The 18,601-nt window shown below is 34.8% G+C and overlaps 2 protein-coding genes across 4 annotated transcripts; one reads left to right on the top strand and one right to left on the bottom strand.

Moving 5' to 3' along the window:
- Nucleotides 1–3,309: 3,309 nt before the first annotated feature.
- Nucleotides 3,310–11,617, bottom strand: LOC140835118 (CMP-sialic acid transporter 3-like). Of its 3 annotated transcripts, none has more exons than XM_073200492.1 (17): nucleotides 11,417–11,612; nucleotides 11,192–11,328; nucleotides 10,599–10,807; nucleotides 10,263–10,379; nucleotides 9,394–9,450; nucleotides 8,367–8,444; nucleotides 7,473–7,517; nucleotides 6,784–6,843; nucleotides 6,446–6,568; nucleotides 6,228–6,305; nucleotides 5,621–5,690; nucleotides 5,321–5,428; nucleotides 5,047–5,180; nucleotides 4,890–4,969; nucleotides 4,314–4,362; nucleotides 4,170–4,230; nucleotides 3,310–3,628 (listed from the first exon to the last, which is right to left on the bottom strand). In XM_073200492.1, the coding sequence occupies exons 3-16, from the start codon at nucleotides 10,764–10,766 to the stop codon at nucleotides 4,183–4,185; spliced, it is 1,215 nt and encodes a 404-aa protein (XP_073056593.1). In that variant the 5' UTR covers nucleotides 10,767–10,807; nucleotides 11,192–11,328; nucleotides 11,417–11,612; the 3' UTR covers nucleotides 3,310–3,628; nucleotides 4,170–4,182. The 3 variants fall into 3 exon arrangements, with proteins under 3 accessions (XP_073056593.1, XP_073056594.1, XP_073056595.1); XM_073200493.1 differs by having other exon boundaries at nucleotides 10,599–10,792; XM_073200494.1 differs by lacking the exon at nucleotides 11,192–11,328 and having other exon boundaries at nucleotides 11,417–11,617.
- A 3,882-nt stretch (nucleotides 11,618–15,499) lies between these two features.
- Nucleotides 15,500–18,583, top strand: LOC140835117 (chitinase-like protein 1). The gene is made up of 3 exons (XM_073200491.1): nucleotides 15,500–15,973; nucleotides 16,866–17,025; nucleotides 17,975–18,583. Exons 1-3 carry the CDS (start codon nucleotides 15,595–15,597, stop codon nucleotides 18,381–18,383), a joined length of 948 nt encoding a protein of 315 aa, XP_073056592.1. The 5' UTR covers nucleotides 15,500–15,594; the 3' UTR covers nucleotides 18,384–18,583.
- The last annotated feature ends 18 nt before the right edge of the window (nucleotides 18,584–18,601 follow it).

Below are 18,601 nucleotides of genomic sequence, written 5' to 3'. Positions count from 1 at the left end.
AACTACGACCCGTGAGACCGTCTCACATAAGTTTTTGCCTTAAGTTTATGTCTATTTTTTAGGAGTGATGATATTTGTATTTTTCCCAAAAAAAAAAATTTAAAAACATTTGATTGGTGAAATATTTAGAATCTCGGTGTTTTATTATAATATTTTCCTGCTTTATTAAGGCTGAAATTGTTTTGGAGTTATGGAATCTTATTATCGTTAAAAACGTGTTGGATAATTAGAATGGTAATAAATTGATTTTGAACCTTCTATGTGCAATTGGATTTGGATTTGAAGTTAATGGAATTATATTTCATTTCGGTGTTTTGCTAAAATTTAAAATGTAGTTTGGAAATTGATTTGAAAATTTAAAAACATCGCATTGTTTATTTTTCTTGAAAAACTTATTAATAATATTTCTATAAATACTCGTTTATTTTTTTTTTTATCAAAAGCAAAAAAATATTTTTAGCATATAACAAATATTTTTTTAATGAAAAAATATAAAGTTTATCAAAATGAAATTAAAATAAAGTTACTAAATTTTTATAAATCGAGTTTTTAGTATTAAAGAGAATAATCCTTTATCGCATTCATTTTATACCAACTCAGAGTTCCACTTGATTCATTTATTCGCATTCTGTCCAGAATCCCACCAATACCTATTCATAATTTTCTGCCATTTGTCAAGCAAGAAACTAGGCAATAAAAATGAGTCCTACAGTACGAGGGAATAGCTTGCACAACTGATTTCACAAGTATTTCTCGTCCTGCCCGTGAAAGGAATTTACCCCTCCAGGTTCCAGTGTATGTATTCTATTCCACATTCGATCCTTTTATATGGTTAAAAAATGGCTCTCTTCCTTCTACCGATGAGAGAAGGAAGACCCAAATACCTCTGCACGTCTCGTATTTTTCCAACATTACTACTTAACAGCACCCCTGACTCAGAGAAATTCACCACCTGGTCCGATGCTAATTCATAGTCATGTAATAAACCTTTCAAAACCGAGCTATCAATAGATGTGGCATGACAGAACAATATGCTATCGTCCGCAAACATAAGGTGGGATATAGATGGAGCCCTCTGAAAATTTTTACTCCCATGGAGATGGCAATTGGATACTGCAATTTGAAGCAAAGCTGAGAGCCCTTCAGCACATAAAATAAATAGATACAGCGCAAAGGATCACCCAGCCAAAGCCCTCTCCCCGGTGTAATAGGCCCAACATGCCGATCATTGATCACAACTTGATAGTTAACAGAGGACACACACATCATAATAGTGTTAACCCATTGATTAGCAAAACCCATACGCAACATAGTATGCTTAAGAAAATTCCTATCGACTTTGTCATATGTTTTGCTGATATCCACTTTCACCACCACCTCACCACGTCTCATCTCGTCTTTCTCTTCATATGGTGAAACTTCACAGGCTATTAACACATTATCCAATGTACTTTTGCCCCGAAACAAACGCAGATTGGAACTCCAAAATTATGTTCGGTAGACATCTTTTGAGTCTGTGCCAACACTTTTGCCATTATCCTGTGTATCACGTTGCATAAAGAAATATGTCTCCAATCCTTCCTAGAAACCGGCTCATCGCATTTCGGGATGGAAAGCCTGATGATTTAACCAAGAAGAGAAGGCCCAAAAAACCTCATCGCCGATCAAGCTCCAGAACCTCTGATAAAAAGCAAGGTTTAGCAAGGTTAAAACCATCCGGCCCTGGCGATTTATCAGGGAGTATTAGTGATTGCCGGTTGAAACTCATCCATGCAGTAAGGCTGCAGTAACACCTGGTTCATCTCATCTGTTACTCGCGGGGAAATTTTAGATACCAATGGTTCCACCACACATTCATCTCGCCAAAATATTTCGGCAAAATTATCACTCACCACCACAACACAAATTCCATCCTTATCCTCATGCGAGATACCTCTATCATCTTGTAACTTTGCAATCCAATTCTTCTTTTTCCTTCTCGAGGTAGTCACATGAAAAAAAGGGTATTGTTATCACCTTCCTTAAACCAGAAATTTTTTGCTCGTTGTTTCCGATACGTCTCCTCTAACATTAGCAGTTGAGCCAGATTACTTTTCACCTCACCTAGCTCAACGACAGAAATCGGATAATCCTTCTGTTGTTGCTTCTCGATGCGCTCATTATAGTATTTAATCATCTTTTGATTCTCTTTATTCATGTTGTTACCCCAATTCTCCAACTCATCAGCACACAGTATAAGCCTACTAATAAGAACCGATCAGGAATACCGATTCCAAAACAAACGCACCTTATCCTCCAAACCCTGCTCTTGAAACCAACGGTTCTCAAAACGGAAATGAGTTCGAAAATAATGACTTTCGGTAACCTCAGTTTCAAGCACCAAAGGCAAGTGATCTGATATTGGGGCCGTCACATTTCATAATCGAGCATTTGGAAAAATTTGCAGCCAAGAACCAGAAACCAACGCCCGAACAAGCTTTTCCTCATCAATCGCATGATGCCCGTCTGTTACATCTCTCAGGCATACGATAGAAACTCGTAAGCCTCCACTGTCCGACCCCCTGTTCGAGGATCTCTACATCGATATGATTTTTTGAAAAACTGCTCAATGAAACATTACAGTCACTTTTCCATAGAATACAAATCCCAACACTCATGCCCCTCTCTATCAACCACAAATGTACTTTTGGAATGCAGGAACTGCCTGAGGATGGCCGAACCCTCGACAGTGTTATTGTGAGCCAATGTCTCATACAAGAAAATCATTCCCGACCTGTGAGACCTAACTAGCTCACGTATCACCAGAACTGCCTGAGGATGGCCGAACCCTCGACAGTTCCAACTGAGGACGATCATGGTTCCCAACAAGTCTGGGAACCAGAACATGCAGTTAAAAAAGATTTGTTGGAGGATTTTACAACCAGTCTCAATTATGAATTTAGAGAATTCTTATTCCTGTTAGTTCCATAACACCCACGTATCCAAATGGATGGATGGTAATGGTACTCGAAAAATAGTATAAACAACATATGAAAGCAAGGACCGTACGTTAAATGTCCATTTCAAAGAAATTGGAGTGTATCCATGGAGTAGAAAGTTATCTTGGACACAGCACACAATAAATACCTATTTACACTCGCCAAAAACATTTCCACGTGTTACAGTCATCTTGGCTCGCTTTGCATACATCTTGCGGAATTCTTGCAGGAAATTGTACATTTACAAGATAAGGGGGCTTAATTTGTGAGATATTACCAATTGTTATGAGGTCGCAATCTTGTAGTTTTCTGCTGAAGGAAATCATGCACGTAAAGTAAACTCATTGCATTACAGAAAGGGGAATCCCTACATCTAAGTTATAGGTAAGAATGACAATCCATAAGAGTAAAAACTGAATGGGCCGAAATTGAAATAATCTCCATTCAGAAAATATATTCAAAAATATTTCAAAACCGAATGAACCCACTACGAATCCTCCTAAATTTGTCACATATACATTATATAATGTAAGTCCGTATTACCCCACGGCATAACACCCAAAAAAATCGCATTTGCAGTCAGAAAACTGCCACTGTATTAGTAGCATTTGCATTTTATTGTTGCCTTCATGTAATTTGTTCAAAACCACCTGCAATAAATTCAATATCAAGTGTTTTATTTACTGATACAAGTCTTTGCCCAATCAATATCAACTGCCAAATGTTCAGTATAGAATAGCACAATTGATTCAAGGCCGTCTTAATTATCTCGTGGTAACATGCGTGAAAATATATTCTTGCACTCAGCTGGCTTGAGTTTTGGTGATTTCTCAAGCACAATTACTGGTGGATTCTTAATATTATATTTTTGCAACAGTGAAACAAATCCCTGCTCCGAAGTGAAAAATGGCCGACTCACTCAGATCAAACGTGTCCAAGTATAAAATGTCACGGGATTTTTTATCAGTAAGGTTGAGCAACTTTATAAAATTTGTAAGAGTTACAAACTTATTCATATTGAGTTAAGCTTCATAAGGAAAAACTGTGGTTAACATAGCTACAAATCCTCGCATATCAAGTTATGTATTCACAATGAATAGTAGAAAAAGTATAAGCATCACAAATATAGATATAAAAACATCACATTTCATCTTCAAAACAAAAAAAAAACATCGCATTTCAGAAGCATACCATCAAATTAACTTTAGGTAGGAAGCAGAGGTTGTCTTTCATCAGGTACACGGTGGCTAGCCTGAATAAAGCAAAACGAAAATGATGAATTGTGCAGTTAAAAAAACATACACAAATGCATGTTTAAGAGTGATGGCAAAGTACCTCCTCATTTGCGCCAGCAGCCATATTTATAAAGGATGACTCCCTTGACCTGACAGGAACCAGAAAAATAAGGATCCGTTACGATAATATGTCGATGATGCCAAAAAAATGTAACAGGAAAAACTGTAAGAAATTTAAGAGCTATTATATCATGAAATTCTGTAAATTCAAAATCACAACTCAAAATTATGAGAAGTGACAAAAGCACGATTCCATTAATCAAGTCGCTGGATCAAACCATCCTTGAATCAAAATCCATATTTTTGCTTCAGGGAATTGACAACAGTATATCAAATTAACGCAGATGTAATGACATCCATAAAATCAATAGGAAACCAAGCTTAATCAAAAATTAATTAACTCATTAAATTTGGAACTAGAGAGAGGCTGTAAAGTTATTTATAATCGGAGAAACTATGAAATAGTGTGTATCTATTGTCGTAAATTATGACACTCGAAATCAGATGATCTTTGAATCCTGTTGAAAGTGTTCTGACTTCTAAATTAATAAGGAAAAGGTAATGAAGAATAAATAGTATTTTATGCGTGCAGTAATGTCATAAAAGACACAATTACCTATGGTTGTCCTGAATGTCCAATTTCTCGTGCATCCCATTCTGTTGGTCCTCCTTGGCCTTTGAAAGAGGCGAGAAAAACTGACAAACATAAGAAACCAGGTGGTAAGCACCGATATACTTCTACAATAAACAGATGCTTCTCTGAGTGATGATACCTGGTGCATTGAGATGAAAACCACCGAAATACCCAACATAAAGTTTATTGTCAAAGTATGGCCAAACATAACAGCAGATGCTAAGCCGGTAAATATTGTAGCTACAGTTGACGAATACTTCTTCAAAATTGTATCTGTTAACATTTTGCAACAGGAATTGACTTATCATATGAGATTCTGACAACAGGAAGCCGAATGGGAAAATCGTACATAGTACAAGTCCATGATAAAGAAACTAAATCGTCAATTCTCATAATTAAATTCTTATTCTCACCAGCATATTTAAAGAAAAATGAGGATAAAATTCCTTGTGCGGCATTGTTACATATTAAAAGCATGGTAGCTTTTGAATGTCCCTCAAATATATCTATGCTGTTGGGACCTGAAATAGGAAAAAAATATTCATCAAGCAAACTCTGTCATCACCTTAATTCAAGTGGCAAGCACAATGCGAACAATTTATATGCCATGTAAGCTTGTGGTTATGCCATAATATGACAACAAAACTCAGAATTTGATAAATGGTTGAAAAGAAAAGGCAAGAATGAAAAATGTAGAATTTTGCACCTAGTACCTTTAAAAATTGCAGATCCAAGGATAGCAAGGAAGTTGAATATAGCTCCATACCCATACAAAAACAAATTCTGCAAATCAAATAAATCATAAGCACTGACAAAAATAACTCAGCAAGTGTGTTTCTACGACCAAGATAAAAAAATCCTCAACCAGGAAATGTAAGAGGTTAACTAATTAGAGTTGTAACAGGCTAATTAATTAGTCAACTTTTCTAAGTACCATACAAAAAATAGCAAAAACCAGTTACGTTCAACTACACCATCCAAACAAAATAACAAGCAAAACAAATTTCTTCCCATTTACAGACATTGTCAAAAAGTGCAGAATCATTTTCAACACTTTACTATTGTGCACTGATGGTTGCATTGGGCGTGACACAGCAAGTGGCTATTGGGAAAGAAGCAACCGATTTGTCACTTCGAAGAACACAACTCTGCTCACACTTTGAGCACCCAAAGTAAAAAAGAAAGGAAAGTGGACTGAGGGTGGTGGCCAACACGTGCATAAAAAGAGGAAAGAAAGGGGGCATATGAAGAATAGAATCATAAACAGCAAGTTTAAGTGATACAACACAAAAACTTGCCAAATTGGTGCAGTCAAATCACCTGAAGATAAATGCTGGTATCATATTGGCTTTTCAAGGCATATTCATTGAACACTGAGGCCATGGAAGGAACTGTCACCTGCAAACTTGCAATGTTCAGCTTCTATTGTAGAAAACTAATCTATTGATAGCCCAAAGGAATAAACATTCAAAGACAATTAAACTGCACGGATACATATCTAGCATTTCATAAATGCATATACACCATAAATCACTTACAAAAATCAGAGTATATACATATGCAACAGTTGTAACTGGAACACCCAAGGCAGCGGCTCCCTCAGGTGAGGTTCGAAGTTGATTTATGGTGATCCCAATGAGCAACAGAGCAAGAGCCTCCCACTGTTATATAACAATATATTAGCACCAAGAAATTCACATGTAATTAAACAAACCCACAAAATGACAAAGAAATAAAACTTATCATGTGGTGGTCAAGTGTCAGCGAACACAAACAGGGACACAGAGATAAAAAAGAGGTTTTACGTATCCACGTAATATATTCAAATTCACTATGTTATATCAATATAAATTCAAGCCTCGACTATGGAACTAACCTGAATAACTGAAAATCGACGTTTCATTACAATCTTCAGAAGAACAGCAATTACCAAAACCTATGAAACAACAATAAAAATGTTATTAAACACTAACAGCAAACATGAGATATGAAAAGAAATTAACAGCACCAACAGCTTCCCGCTGTGGCACCACCCCCCATACACGAGAGAGGAACAAAATTAGAGTCCCTGTCCTCCCAATGTATCAAAAGACAAGATATCATAAACAGTAAAAATTATATATCAAAATGACGATAAAAATATGCACTGGTGTGTAGCGTCAGTAAGAACAATTGTTATGATGGTTATCTGATCGGCAAAGAGGAGGGAAAAGGCCACAAAACAAAAATTCCAGCAGCCACCTACTGACAGCAATTAAGACAACAGGGGAACAAAGCTTTGGAAAAATAGCCAAGTTGTAATTTTTTAGAGGCTGGGATCAAACATGAGACGATAAATGATCAGTAACATCTTCTCTCCTGAATCCTGATATGATATTTTCCCCCATGAACTGTGGTAATAGCTAAAAAAAGATCGAAATGAATTTCCTGCCAACAGTGACTTAAGTATTCAAGAGGACAAATTCACACACGTGATTCTGACGCATAGAATGCAAAAAAGATGAAGGATTTCACACACAATAAGAAACAAGATATAAATATGCATATAAGCTGGAATAGTAATACCTTTAGATTGCTCAGCATTTTTACAGTTGCAGGGTTGAAATATAACTGGGAAAACCAAACAAAAAATCATCAGTTTCACAATATTAGAATCGTAAGGATGTCTAATAACACCAACAAAATCATGTCATAACTCAGAAGGAGCGGTTAAACTCAGGGAAGCTCTTAAACAGTCAGTGATTGGACATGCTTATCAGATATCAATTTGGAAAAATATAGCCCGGTCGTTATATGACTGCAAGAACAAAAGGTTGCTTTCAAGTGTGATTTCATCCTGAAGGTCTCGAAATGTATAGTTCCTCGTTAAATTTTGCATCCATGGACTTTAAATTTATTGCCGAATGCCGATCACTAGCTGTACTCTAACTTGGTGTCCATATTATATAATTGTCAAGGGTTGAGCGCACATATCTTTCCGTCAAGATAGTATTGAAAGCAGAATTACACAAATCAATAGACTTGGAGGAATTGACCTTAGAATGGACCTGTTTTATAATGTTAAGATGAAAGAAAGGCACTTACACACAGAATGGAAAGATACACATTTGAAGGCCTGGTCATGTACATGTATTTGAAAATATAATGATTTTATTCAGAAGGAACTCCTAATATTAGGTTACTAGTCAGATGCATCCACTAGATGACAGACCTTGTCAACGTGACCAGAACTCCACAAAACCCTCAGTAAGTCCCTTCAGATCTAAACTCATTTTCCCAAATAAATCTTAATTATAGGTACACATATCATCACATCACTTTTAACCAGACTAAAATATAAATACAGTAAGTTATGTGTCAGCACCGTTATTATATTTCAAAGCTCGCCATTTTATTGGTATTCAATAATTTAAGCAGCTAGCCTAATAAGTTTATGAAAATTAAATATACAAATCATACCTGCATAATGAACTTCAGATAGTTATTTATAGCATAAAGAAATGCTGGAACTGCAAGAAGCACATTGCTGCGAGCAGCCTGCAGAAATGATAAAAATTATTCCATCAACAAGAGGAAGAATTATGATAGAGGTAAATCCCTTACCTACTGGCACTACATTATCCTCCATTCAAATACGGAACATATATAATTATCGGACAGCATTCAAACCAATTCCTTAAAACAATTAAGTTCCAAATGCAGGACCAAAATGGAAAGACATTTTCCGTGATTGACACAGTATTACCTCATGGATGTTTCTAATTAAGCACCCCTACACAACAAACCTCTGAAACCAAACACAAACAGAACTTTGACAAACAGGATCGCTACACAGGATTCAAATTTCAAACGAATGCATTCAAATACTGCAGGTCAAACAGCAGGACTAAAAAGGGGAGACAATAGACACAAAATTACTGCATGAACGCTGATACTTAAGCAATCTATTACCGAATTTAAGAAAACAAACATGAGTAGATAAATTGATGCCTGGAACTTATTTCAATGGGATAACCAAATGTAGAGCAAAACAATAGCTTTGATCATCCAAAACGGAAGGATGAAGTCAAAACAATTTTTCTGATGACTAGGAAAAAATTGATCAATTTTCAGAGGTCATATATGTAATACTATTGTTGATGGAGAAACCATGAATGCTTTAATCAAGTAGTGAGGAGATTGATATACTGGGCACCACTAAGTCTCGTTTTGCAAGCCCGTGAATAGGACCATTTTGCTTCAAATATTTAGTTACACAGATTTACCATTACCTAGAGAGAACAGCTTAAAAGTCATAGACATTAGCAACTGAACCCAAAACAAAAGCAATGGTAAAAATGAAGATCAGAGATTAAATGAACTGCTCAGAAAATTGAACAACGAAAATTTACCAAAACTTAACTGAGATGTCACTCTTTTCTGATAAAATAAAATTCGATGCCATTATTAGTCAGAAGAAAATGCCTATATCGGCATATAAAGGCACCTGAATAAACGTGGAAATTGAAAGAAGTGGTTTCTCACCAACCTTCTGCCGCCTAGCCTGCAGGAAAAAATTCATGATATTCCTTTTTAAGTGTAAGTTTTGCTTCTCACGAAACATTAAATCATCCCTTTACACACTACTGTCCCCAATCTACCTCTAATTCTACTGAATATCGTTGGAAGATATGGTAACTAAGCAAAAAAACAAAATTTGCCATCCTAAAAAGGGAATGAGAACTGAAAAGTCTCACTCAAAGGGGGAAAAACTATTAAATTCTCTCTATGAATTAATTGAGATATGTTGAAAGAAAAAGATCCACGCTAAAAAGTTCAGTATGTTTTTTCAAACTTAAAACTCTTGCCTTTCTACAGTGATCTTAATTGCAAAACACCAGAGCCTTAGCTTATCAAAAATTTCAAGCACCATGACTTATCGTCCTAAGTGTTCAAGTGTTCATCGTCTGGAAGAGGGTGAGAAGCGGTGGTAGTGTCTGGAAAAGCAACATTTTTTGCTTTCCCATTTAAATGAGTATTGTTGAATGTACGAGATCAGTGTAAACAAGTGAATGTAACAAAACAGCGCCAAATATAGGTAGCAATCGAGTTGGGCACATGGGGTAGGACTGTGAGAGACCCCAATTCATGATTGATGCAATTTTTCTCTTCTCTAAACATTCCAACCAAATTGATGCCCAACTTGGGTTTACTCAGCTCATAACCTCGTTCATGCAATTGCAATACAACATTGAATTCTTCTCACTCTTTTACTAAGCACATAATATAAATGTTCCCCTGTACGAGTCACTGATGTGGGAGGACATATGAAAGGAGTCAAAATTTCATCAACAGAAAATGAAGGAAAGAAAGTACCTGTAATACAAGCATTAGAATTGCAAAGATAACTTTTGCAATCTCCGTCAAAAAATTGACACTAATAGGGCTAAACAAGAACTTTCCATCCACCTTTGACATATAAACCAAAATGGGCTGGAAGAAATGAAGACCGATCAGAATAAAAACAATAAGAACATGGTATGTTTCTTCATAGTAATATTAGTAAAGGAAAGCACCCAAAATTTTCTATAGACTAATAAATTATTAGAACCAAATCAACTATGTCTGCTAAATGCATGACTTATTTAGACTCTCCGTTAGATATTTTTTCACAATAAGCTGAACAAATAGAGAAACTCCATAAGCCCATACCTGGAAACCAACGAGAACACAATCCCCACCAACCAATAGGATATTAAGCACACGTTGCTTTGACGAAACCTTGATCCTGTGTTTATCATAGGCTCGTGAAACAGACTTGGTGGACGGAGAGACCAGCTTGGAATGACAGACACTGCACTCTATCATCCCGTTTTTCATCGGCCAAAACCCCCAGCAGTATCAGGCTGTGCAAAATTTATCTATAAAACAAAATACAAAAGAAAACGTCAAAATCTTATCCTCGTCATGCACATTTTTCCTTGATATAATCTAACAGAGCAGTAGGGCACAAACTTGATTGGTATGGGTAAAATTCAATTTTTCCCCCCGAAAAGGTAAGGTGGCGAGCATCTGTATAACAATATAAGCAAGGACTGTACAAAACCTGTGTGGGTTCAAACCACGACTCAAAGGTACGCAAATATAGGCAGACAATAAGTATCCGATTTTGCAATCAAACTCCTGAATCATTAGTCATCATGACAAAGCATTCCGATATACATAAAGAAATAGAAGAACTAACATTGGCTACATTAGCCAGGTGGCAATACATTACACGGCATTGAAACAAAACCAGATCTTACCAGGAAATTCAAAGTTGCAGTTTTTCTAGCTCGAAGCAATAGTTGAACGTCGAGTGAAATAAAATTTTGACAGAAGAACAATTGAAATCACCAAAGCAGAAGCAAATGTGTAATAGTAGTAACTGATACCAATCGATCTGTCAACAATTGGGGGGTCGGTCATTGAAAATCGTGATACTAGTCAAACATATATACACCACATAACCTAGTAGGCAGCAACAATACCTGCGACACGAAAATTGAAACGTCGGGATGAGCAGTGATTTCCGACGTGGAGGCAGCCGTAATGACAACCAGATCCGGCGGAGGAGATCTCAGAGGTCCAAACGCAGAGAATTCAGGAGGTGATGGAACACGTTTTGGTATTTGAAGAGGATCAACCACTCCCAATGGAATGGGCTGGATCTTAGATTCACAGCATTATTTTTAATTTTTTATATTCATTAGTTACTTGATTTCTTAATAAGATAATACTAATTATTGTTATTATTATTAATTAATATTATAATAAGGATCCATTTGTTACACCTGAATTCTCTGGGTAAAAAATTAATTCATACGTCGTTGGTTTCAGATAAATAAAAATATATATTAATTATCTAAATTCAAGTTATGTTTGCAGCATACTATTTAAAAATTAATTGTTTAATAAACAATTTTATTAAATTATATATTGCAATTTAATAGTTACTTCACCAAATGAAGTTTGGAAAAAGATACTTGTCTTTAAATTAATAATGTTTTTGTTTGAAAAAACCTCAGACATTGTTTTCGTCATTTAATAAGTTTTTTTTCAATAGTGATGAGTTATTAATTAATCAATAAATATCAGAAAGTTAAAATCTTATAAATATTAATGTTTGAAATACTTTTTAACGTCGTTTTATCTGTAATATTTCAACCGTATATCAAAGAGTCAATATCTTATTAGTGAAAGTTTAACTAATGGATGGTGGTGTTGTTCAAATCATGGATTATTAGATCAAATATATGATAACGACGGTATGATCTCAATTGTTTCCCCATTTGTTTTTTCATCGGCAAATCAAAAATTTCCACTTTGAATTTCGGACCTCAACAAGAATTTCCTTTTCATTTTCCGGTTATTTCATAAGAAGAGGTAAAGAGATAAAGATTATTGATCTCCATGTCGTGTCCCGAAAGGGCTTACAGGAAAAAACTCTATCTGAGAGCTTGAACTGGCCTTTGGACGGAAGAGAAATTGAATCTTAAAATAAAAAGGCAAAGGTTCGTAGCCTGGGGAGTGCATTTTATTTTCTTTGCATTTCATTTACAAACAATAATAAATTATATATATACACATTTATAGATATACATGTTTACTATAGATGGCGGATTTAGCGTAGGGCGAATGGGGGAAGATGTTTTATTTTTTAAAATATATATTAATTAACGAGATATTTGATATATAATTAAACGATTCCTCCAAATAATTGAAAATATTGTGTATCTCAATGATTGATAAACTTTATACATGTATGTATAAACCCAAATTTTAATATCTTTTATAACACCCCAAAAGTTTTAAGGTATTTATTCAAAATTTAATTAAAGAATTTAAAAAATAAAATATAAACAATATATATATATATATATATATATGTATAATAATACGAATTATAAAAAGTATTAAATATTTCTTCAAAAAAAAAGTATTAAATATAAATAAATAATAATAATATAATAATAATAATAATAATAAGTACTAAAATTCATGAAATATCACAATTATTGGTTATCATATTATTTTGTGGACGGTGCTTTCTCTCTTCTAGTATATTTAAAACTACAAAAAAATTAATTCAAAAATCGAGAAATGTTTTTATAATTGTGTACATTATTAATCTTTGGACAATATTTTTATTTTTCCATATATCCAAAAATACATTGAAATACACTAAAAGACACAAAATATCTCTTATTTGATGTATAAGCTATTGATATTGAGTGAGTCTCATGTGAGACTGTCTCACGGACTTTAATATGTGAGACGGGTCAACCCTACTCATATTCACAATAAAAAGTAATACTCTTAACATAAAAAGTAATATTTTTTTATGGATGACCCAAATAAGAGATCCGTCTCACAAATACGACCCGTGAGACCGTCTCACACAAATTTTTGTTTTTGATATTTACGTCTGGGACAAAAGAAGATAAAAATGACTTATTTTAAAAATTAAAAAAAAAATTGTCACATGGACTCCAGACTCATAAGTAGCCCACGGCTATAAATATCAGATTCATTCACCCATTCACCAAAACAGAAAGCTCGAAGAAAGAAGGAAAGGAAAAAAGAAAATAGGGAAAAATAAATTTAAAAAAAACCTAGAATATTTCCGGGAAAAAAACCCAATAAATGACCAAATATTCTCCTCATATCCTAAAACAACTTGGAAAAGAATGTGAGACAAAAGGAAGGAACTAGAACAAATAAATCAAACCGATATCTTGAAAAACGGTGACGTAATCTTCTTTCAAGTAGATTAATCTAAGCTCGTATCTTATATAGCTACACAACTATTTAGAAGTTGACTTAACACAAAAGTTGTGCATGCATAGATAAGATATGTATAGAGTGATGCTCCAAAATAGTGTTAAAAGTAATATTTTTGGGATGTCGTGTAACTCGGTTCACCAAAACACAGTTTTTAAATATAACACAAATCGGTTGAGCATTGAGAAAACTTGTTAACATAAAGTTGTAGATCTCGTCAAAATACATATGTATGAAAAAGCCCGAATGCATGTAATTGTCAAAACCGCCGATCATGCGCTGGAACATTAGGCGAGTGTGGTATACACACCACCAGAAGGGAGCGATTTCGGCTACCATCAATTTCTGCAATGATTTCTGATCGTTTGGCCAACTTTCGTAACTTTTGGAAATATATATATTGATCATAGATAATAATCTAAGGTTGAATCAAAATTTCCTAGACCAAAATATATACAAAAATGACTACAATATGATTAAACCTCTTATTATGACTCTAATATATGAAATATCAATTTTGTTGTATTGTTAGGAGTTCATTTAATTTCTACATTATCAATCGAGATCTGAATGCAAGTTACATGCTGAGTTTCTACAATGATGATTTATATCGATTTATTAAAATAATAAAGTTTTGGCATTTTGCTTGAATGAAATTTACAGTAAAGTTTCAAAAAATAATATTTATTTATATATTACATTATGCTGTGAATTTCACTAACTTATTGGTCATATTATATTGAATTTTTGATTTTCTGAATTGCTATTGACTCTGAATGATTACCGGTCGAATACTTATTGGCTGAATGATTGGAGTCCAGGATAACGATCTATGTACAAAATTAATAGTCCACTGGACAACGCGGCTTTGTGAGTCCAGTGAACGAGTTTAAACTCGGGTATATGGTTCATTTGAATAACGTGATTACGGTCCGAAAATGTTAGTTCACCTTGATCTGTAAATGATCGATTATACATAATCTTATTTGAATACGTAGGGAAAAGTGTTACACTGAACGTTGGTGAGAGTCACATCTTTAGCGAACGTTGGTGAGAGTCATATCTTTAGTTAGAATATCGCTTCAGAGTCTTGAATAATTAATGCATTTCACTTGACAAAATATTTTACAACAATACGTTACATTTTATCTCATATTGAATATTTGCGTTGAGATATTACTGTTGACCTCTTATAACTATATACAAGTCCAATGTATTCTTTCACCAAGTCATCAAAAACTTAACTCTCTATTTTCTTATGATTTATTGTAAATTTAAATATATTATTTCAGGACGCCAAATAAAATAAAAAATTGAGAAAATGAAAACGTTGGCTTGGCAAAACTCTAAAATTTCTTCCCTAAGAAATAAATAACTAAAATAAATTTATTTTGTTTTATATATATATATATATATATATATATATATATATATATATAAATTTTAAAACAGCAAGGATAATCAAAATTGTAAAATAGAAAACAATCATTAATATATAAATATAATATATATATATATATATATTATAAAACAGTAAGGATAATCAAAATTGTAAAATAGAAAACAATCATTAATATATAAATATAAATTATTTGTTTATATATTTTTTTTTAAAAAAATGTCCATTATTTGTTGTAAGGTGGGTGTCGGTGAACTTGACCTGCACCTAAGTCATTGGCTTGCTTGATTCCAAATCCAGCTAGCAGCTCAACATCCTGACCATCCATTTAAACGCATCTCCACCGTCCATTCCAACATTTCATTATTATACTTCTATTTTCAAGAAAGAGACACCTCTCCAAACTCTACCAGTCTTCAAAAACCACTTCAAGCTTCATCTCCTCGATCGGGGAGAAGAATTCGATTGTTTTTCGCTGCATTGAGGATGGGTAAAAGAGGGTTTGCAGCGATCTTGGTTGCGTTGATGGTGGTTCATTGTGCTTGCATGGTGAGTGCGGAAGATGAGATTATAGTGAAGAAGATCGGCGGGAAGAGAGTGTGCCGCCAGGGATGGGAATGTGAGGGCTTCTCGGAGCACTGTTGCAATGAAACCATTTCCAAGTTCTTCCAGACCTACCAGTTCGAGAATCTCTTCTCCAAGAGGAATTCTCCCGTCGCTCACGCAGTTGGGTTCTGGGACTACAAATCTTTCATCCTGGCTTCCTCCGTTTATCAGCCGTTAGGGTTTGGCACCACTGGTGGGAAGCTTATGCAAATGAAGGAAGTCGCTGCTTTTCTTGGCCACGTCGGCGCTAAGACTACCTGTGAGCTATCGCTATTCTCTCATTTATTTTTACTATGCCGATTTAGTTTCTTCGGCTGGATCGGTTTAGTTTCTACCTATATTTAGTTTTTCCATCTGGCATTTTACTCAATTTTTCATATGTTGCCGTGCTTGCTGTTGATTGGGGTGACTTAAAAATCTTTTTTTTCCCTTGCTTTGTGTGTGTGTGTGTGTTGAGTGAAAATTTCACCTTGGTTCTGGTGTGCTTTTCAAAAGAAACAGTATTCCAGATCTTGCCTAGGAAACTGATCTGGAAACTTAGTGTAAGCTTAATTTTCGCCATCAAAATTAATTCAAGTTATTGAATTCTTTTGAGTAAGATGGGTAAAACTGAAATTGAAGTAATGTTTCCTCTAATGCAACCCGGATCCAAACATTCTCGAAGCTTTTTATTGTCCCAAAAATTAGTGGTAACGCAATGTCCAAAATAAAGAATGATAGCAGCGGACTGATGGGATGGATCAGGAGCAGTGAGTTTTTATATGTTGGTTTAGTTTTTGATTGCGTTAATGATAATTTTTAGAATTTGTTGACATATATATGTGTAACATAAAATAAAAAGCTTCCTCTATGTAGTGGCCATACTTACTCATGGCTAAGCACATTAAGTAACTGAACCTGAAAACTGATAACATAACAGATATGCATCTCAGGACGTTCGAGTTCACTGGAAATGATAATGGATAAATACGACTATGGATGTCTGAATTGATGGCTGTCCTAGTTTCTTGTATTTCAGTGAAAAATATAAAAAATAAGCACATTGGATGCAACTCATATTGTATAAAAGGATATACTCTTGTTTACTCAATGTAAATATCTTTTTGATGCATTACCTTTGTATGGTAATAGTCATGAAAATTATGATGCAGGTGGTTATGGAGTGGCCACGGGTGGACCACTGGCCTGGGGCCTATGCTACAACAAGGAAATGAGTCCTAGTCAAGATTACTGTGACGAGTTCTTTAAATATGAGTATCCGTGTGCTCCTGGAGCACAATACCATGGTCGTGGTGCTATTCCAGTCTACTGGTATGGTATCTTTTCATTTTCTTCATTCGTTAAATAATTCTTGAAGCTGACAACCGGCTTAATGGCTTTGTTTTTTATGTGGCTGTTGGATTTTGTCACACCTAAATGATGACAGTATTGTTGCTACAACTGCCATGCTAAGCTTATTCCGAACAATCATGTTTCGGAAGCTTATTTAAACATGAGCTTTAGAATTTTGGTTGGAAAAGGCATAAATATATGAACAAACACGATCACTTATTTAATGGAAAACACAAACAACTATTTATTGGAAATATTGTTATTTACATGTGAAAAAATAACTTGAGGTTAGTTTTATTCTGGATTCTAGAAGAGCTCTTGAGCTGCTGACACCTAATTTTAAAGCCGATCAAAATTATCATACACTTTATATATTTTACAACCTCATTTTTTATCGTCGTTCGAAATGTTTAAAGGGATTATGAACTTTGCGTCTTTGCCTGACAATTAGGAGTTGAACCTACGACTTCCTCATCGTTGAGCCAATGAACACGGGAGATTAACTCTTCGAGTCGCCGACTCTCTTTCTTAGCCTGTGACCAATATTAACACGAATAGTCATGGTTGTCAGGTCCTGGGCCCACATGCATGCCTGAGCCTGCAGAATGGGCTCTATTAGCAATGGTTGCAGATGCATCTTTGCTTTGCAAATGACTGATTCAAAATAAGAAAGGAGTATGTTGCGTGGTTTAAGTCATTTGTGTATCTTTCACAATCAGAAGGAGCGGTTATTGCAGTAGCTCCCATCCATACCTCATTTGGAATGGAATACATAATTTGCAGTTGCCCTTTTGGTCCTTGTTTTTATTTTTGTATCTAATGCGGGTTTCAGAACTCTCTCCAGCATGACTTTAAATATATTTTAAATTCTGTTTAAAAGATCATGTAAATGATAGTTAATAAGAAGTGCATCTTTTCTTGTTTTCAGGAACTATAATTATGGAAAGCTAGGTAAGGATATCAAGGTAGATTTGTTGAACCATCCAGAATACCTCGAACAAAATGCTACAACAGCCTTCATGGCTGCGATGTCGATGTGGATGACCTCGAAGAAAAAGGGACAACCTTCAGCACATGATGTCTTTGTCGGAAACTGGAAACCAACCAAAAATGATACAATGGAGAAACGAGTTCCTGGGTTTGGCGCAACGATGAATATTTTGTATGGTGATCTTGTCTGTGGGCAAGGTGAGATTGATCCGATGAATGTTTGCATATCTCACTACCAATATTACCTCGACTTGATGGGAGTTGGACGAGAGGAGGCAGGCCCCCACGAAGTACTTTCTTGTGGCGAGCAGACCGCCTTTAACCCAACCTACAAGTCATCTTCTTGAATGAAGTTTATATTGTTCGTCTGTAAGTAAGTTGAGCAACATGTTCCTGTAAGTTGCTGTTTGGTTTTTTACAGGTATTGAAAATGCAAGTCTGTTATTTGTTGCATTTGTTTTTGAGTTAAAGATTTGTTTATTGAAATGTATCTTTTGATATGTATACCTTCCAGACATTGGCGAATAATCAATTTATATTTGTTTTACGTCTGCTATATTCCTGG

Source organism: Primulina eburnea, chromosome 6 (genome assembly GCF_022965805.1).
Source record: "Primulina eburnea isolate SZY01 chromosome 6, ASM2296580v1, whole genome shotgun sequence".
Taxonomy (NCBI): domain Eukaryota; kingdom Viridiplantae; phylum Streptophyta; class Magnoliopsida; order Lamiales; family Gesneriaceae; genus Primulina; species Primulina eburnea.
This window is presented reverse-complemented; position numbering and strand designations above follow the sequence as displayed.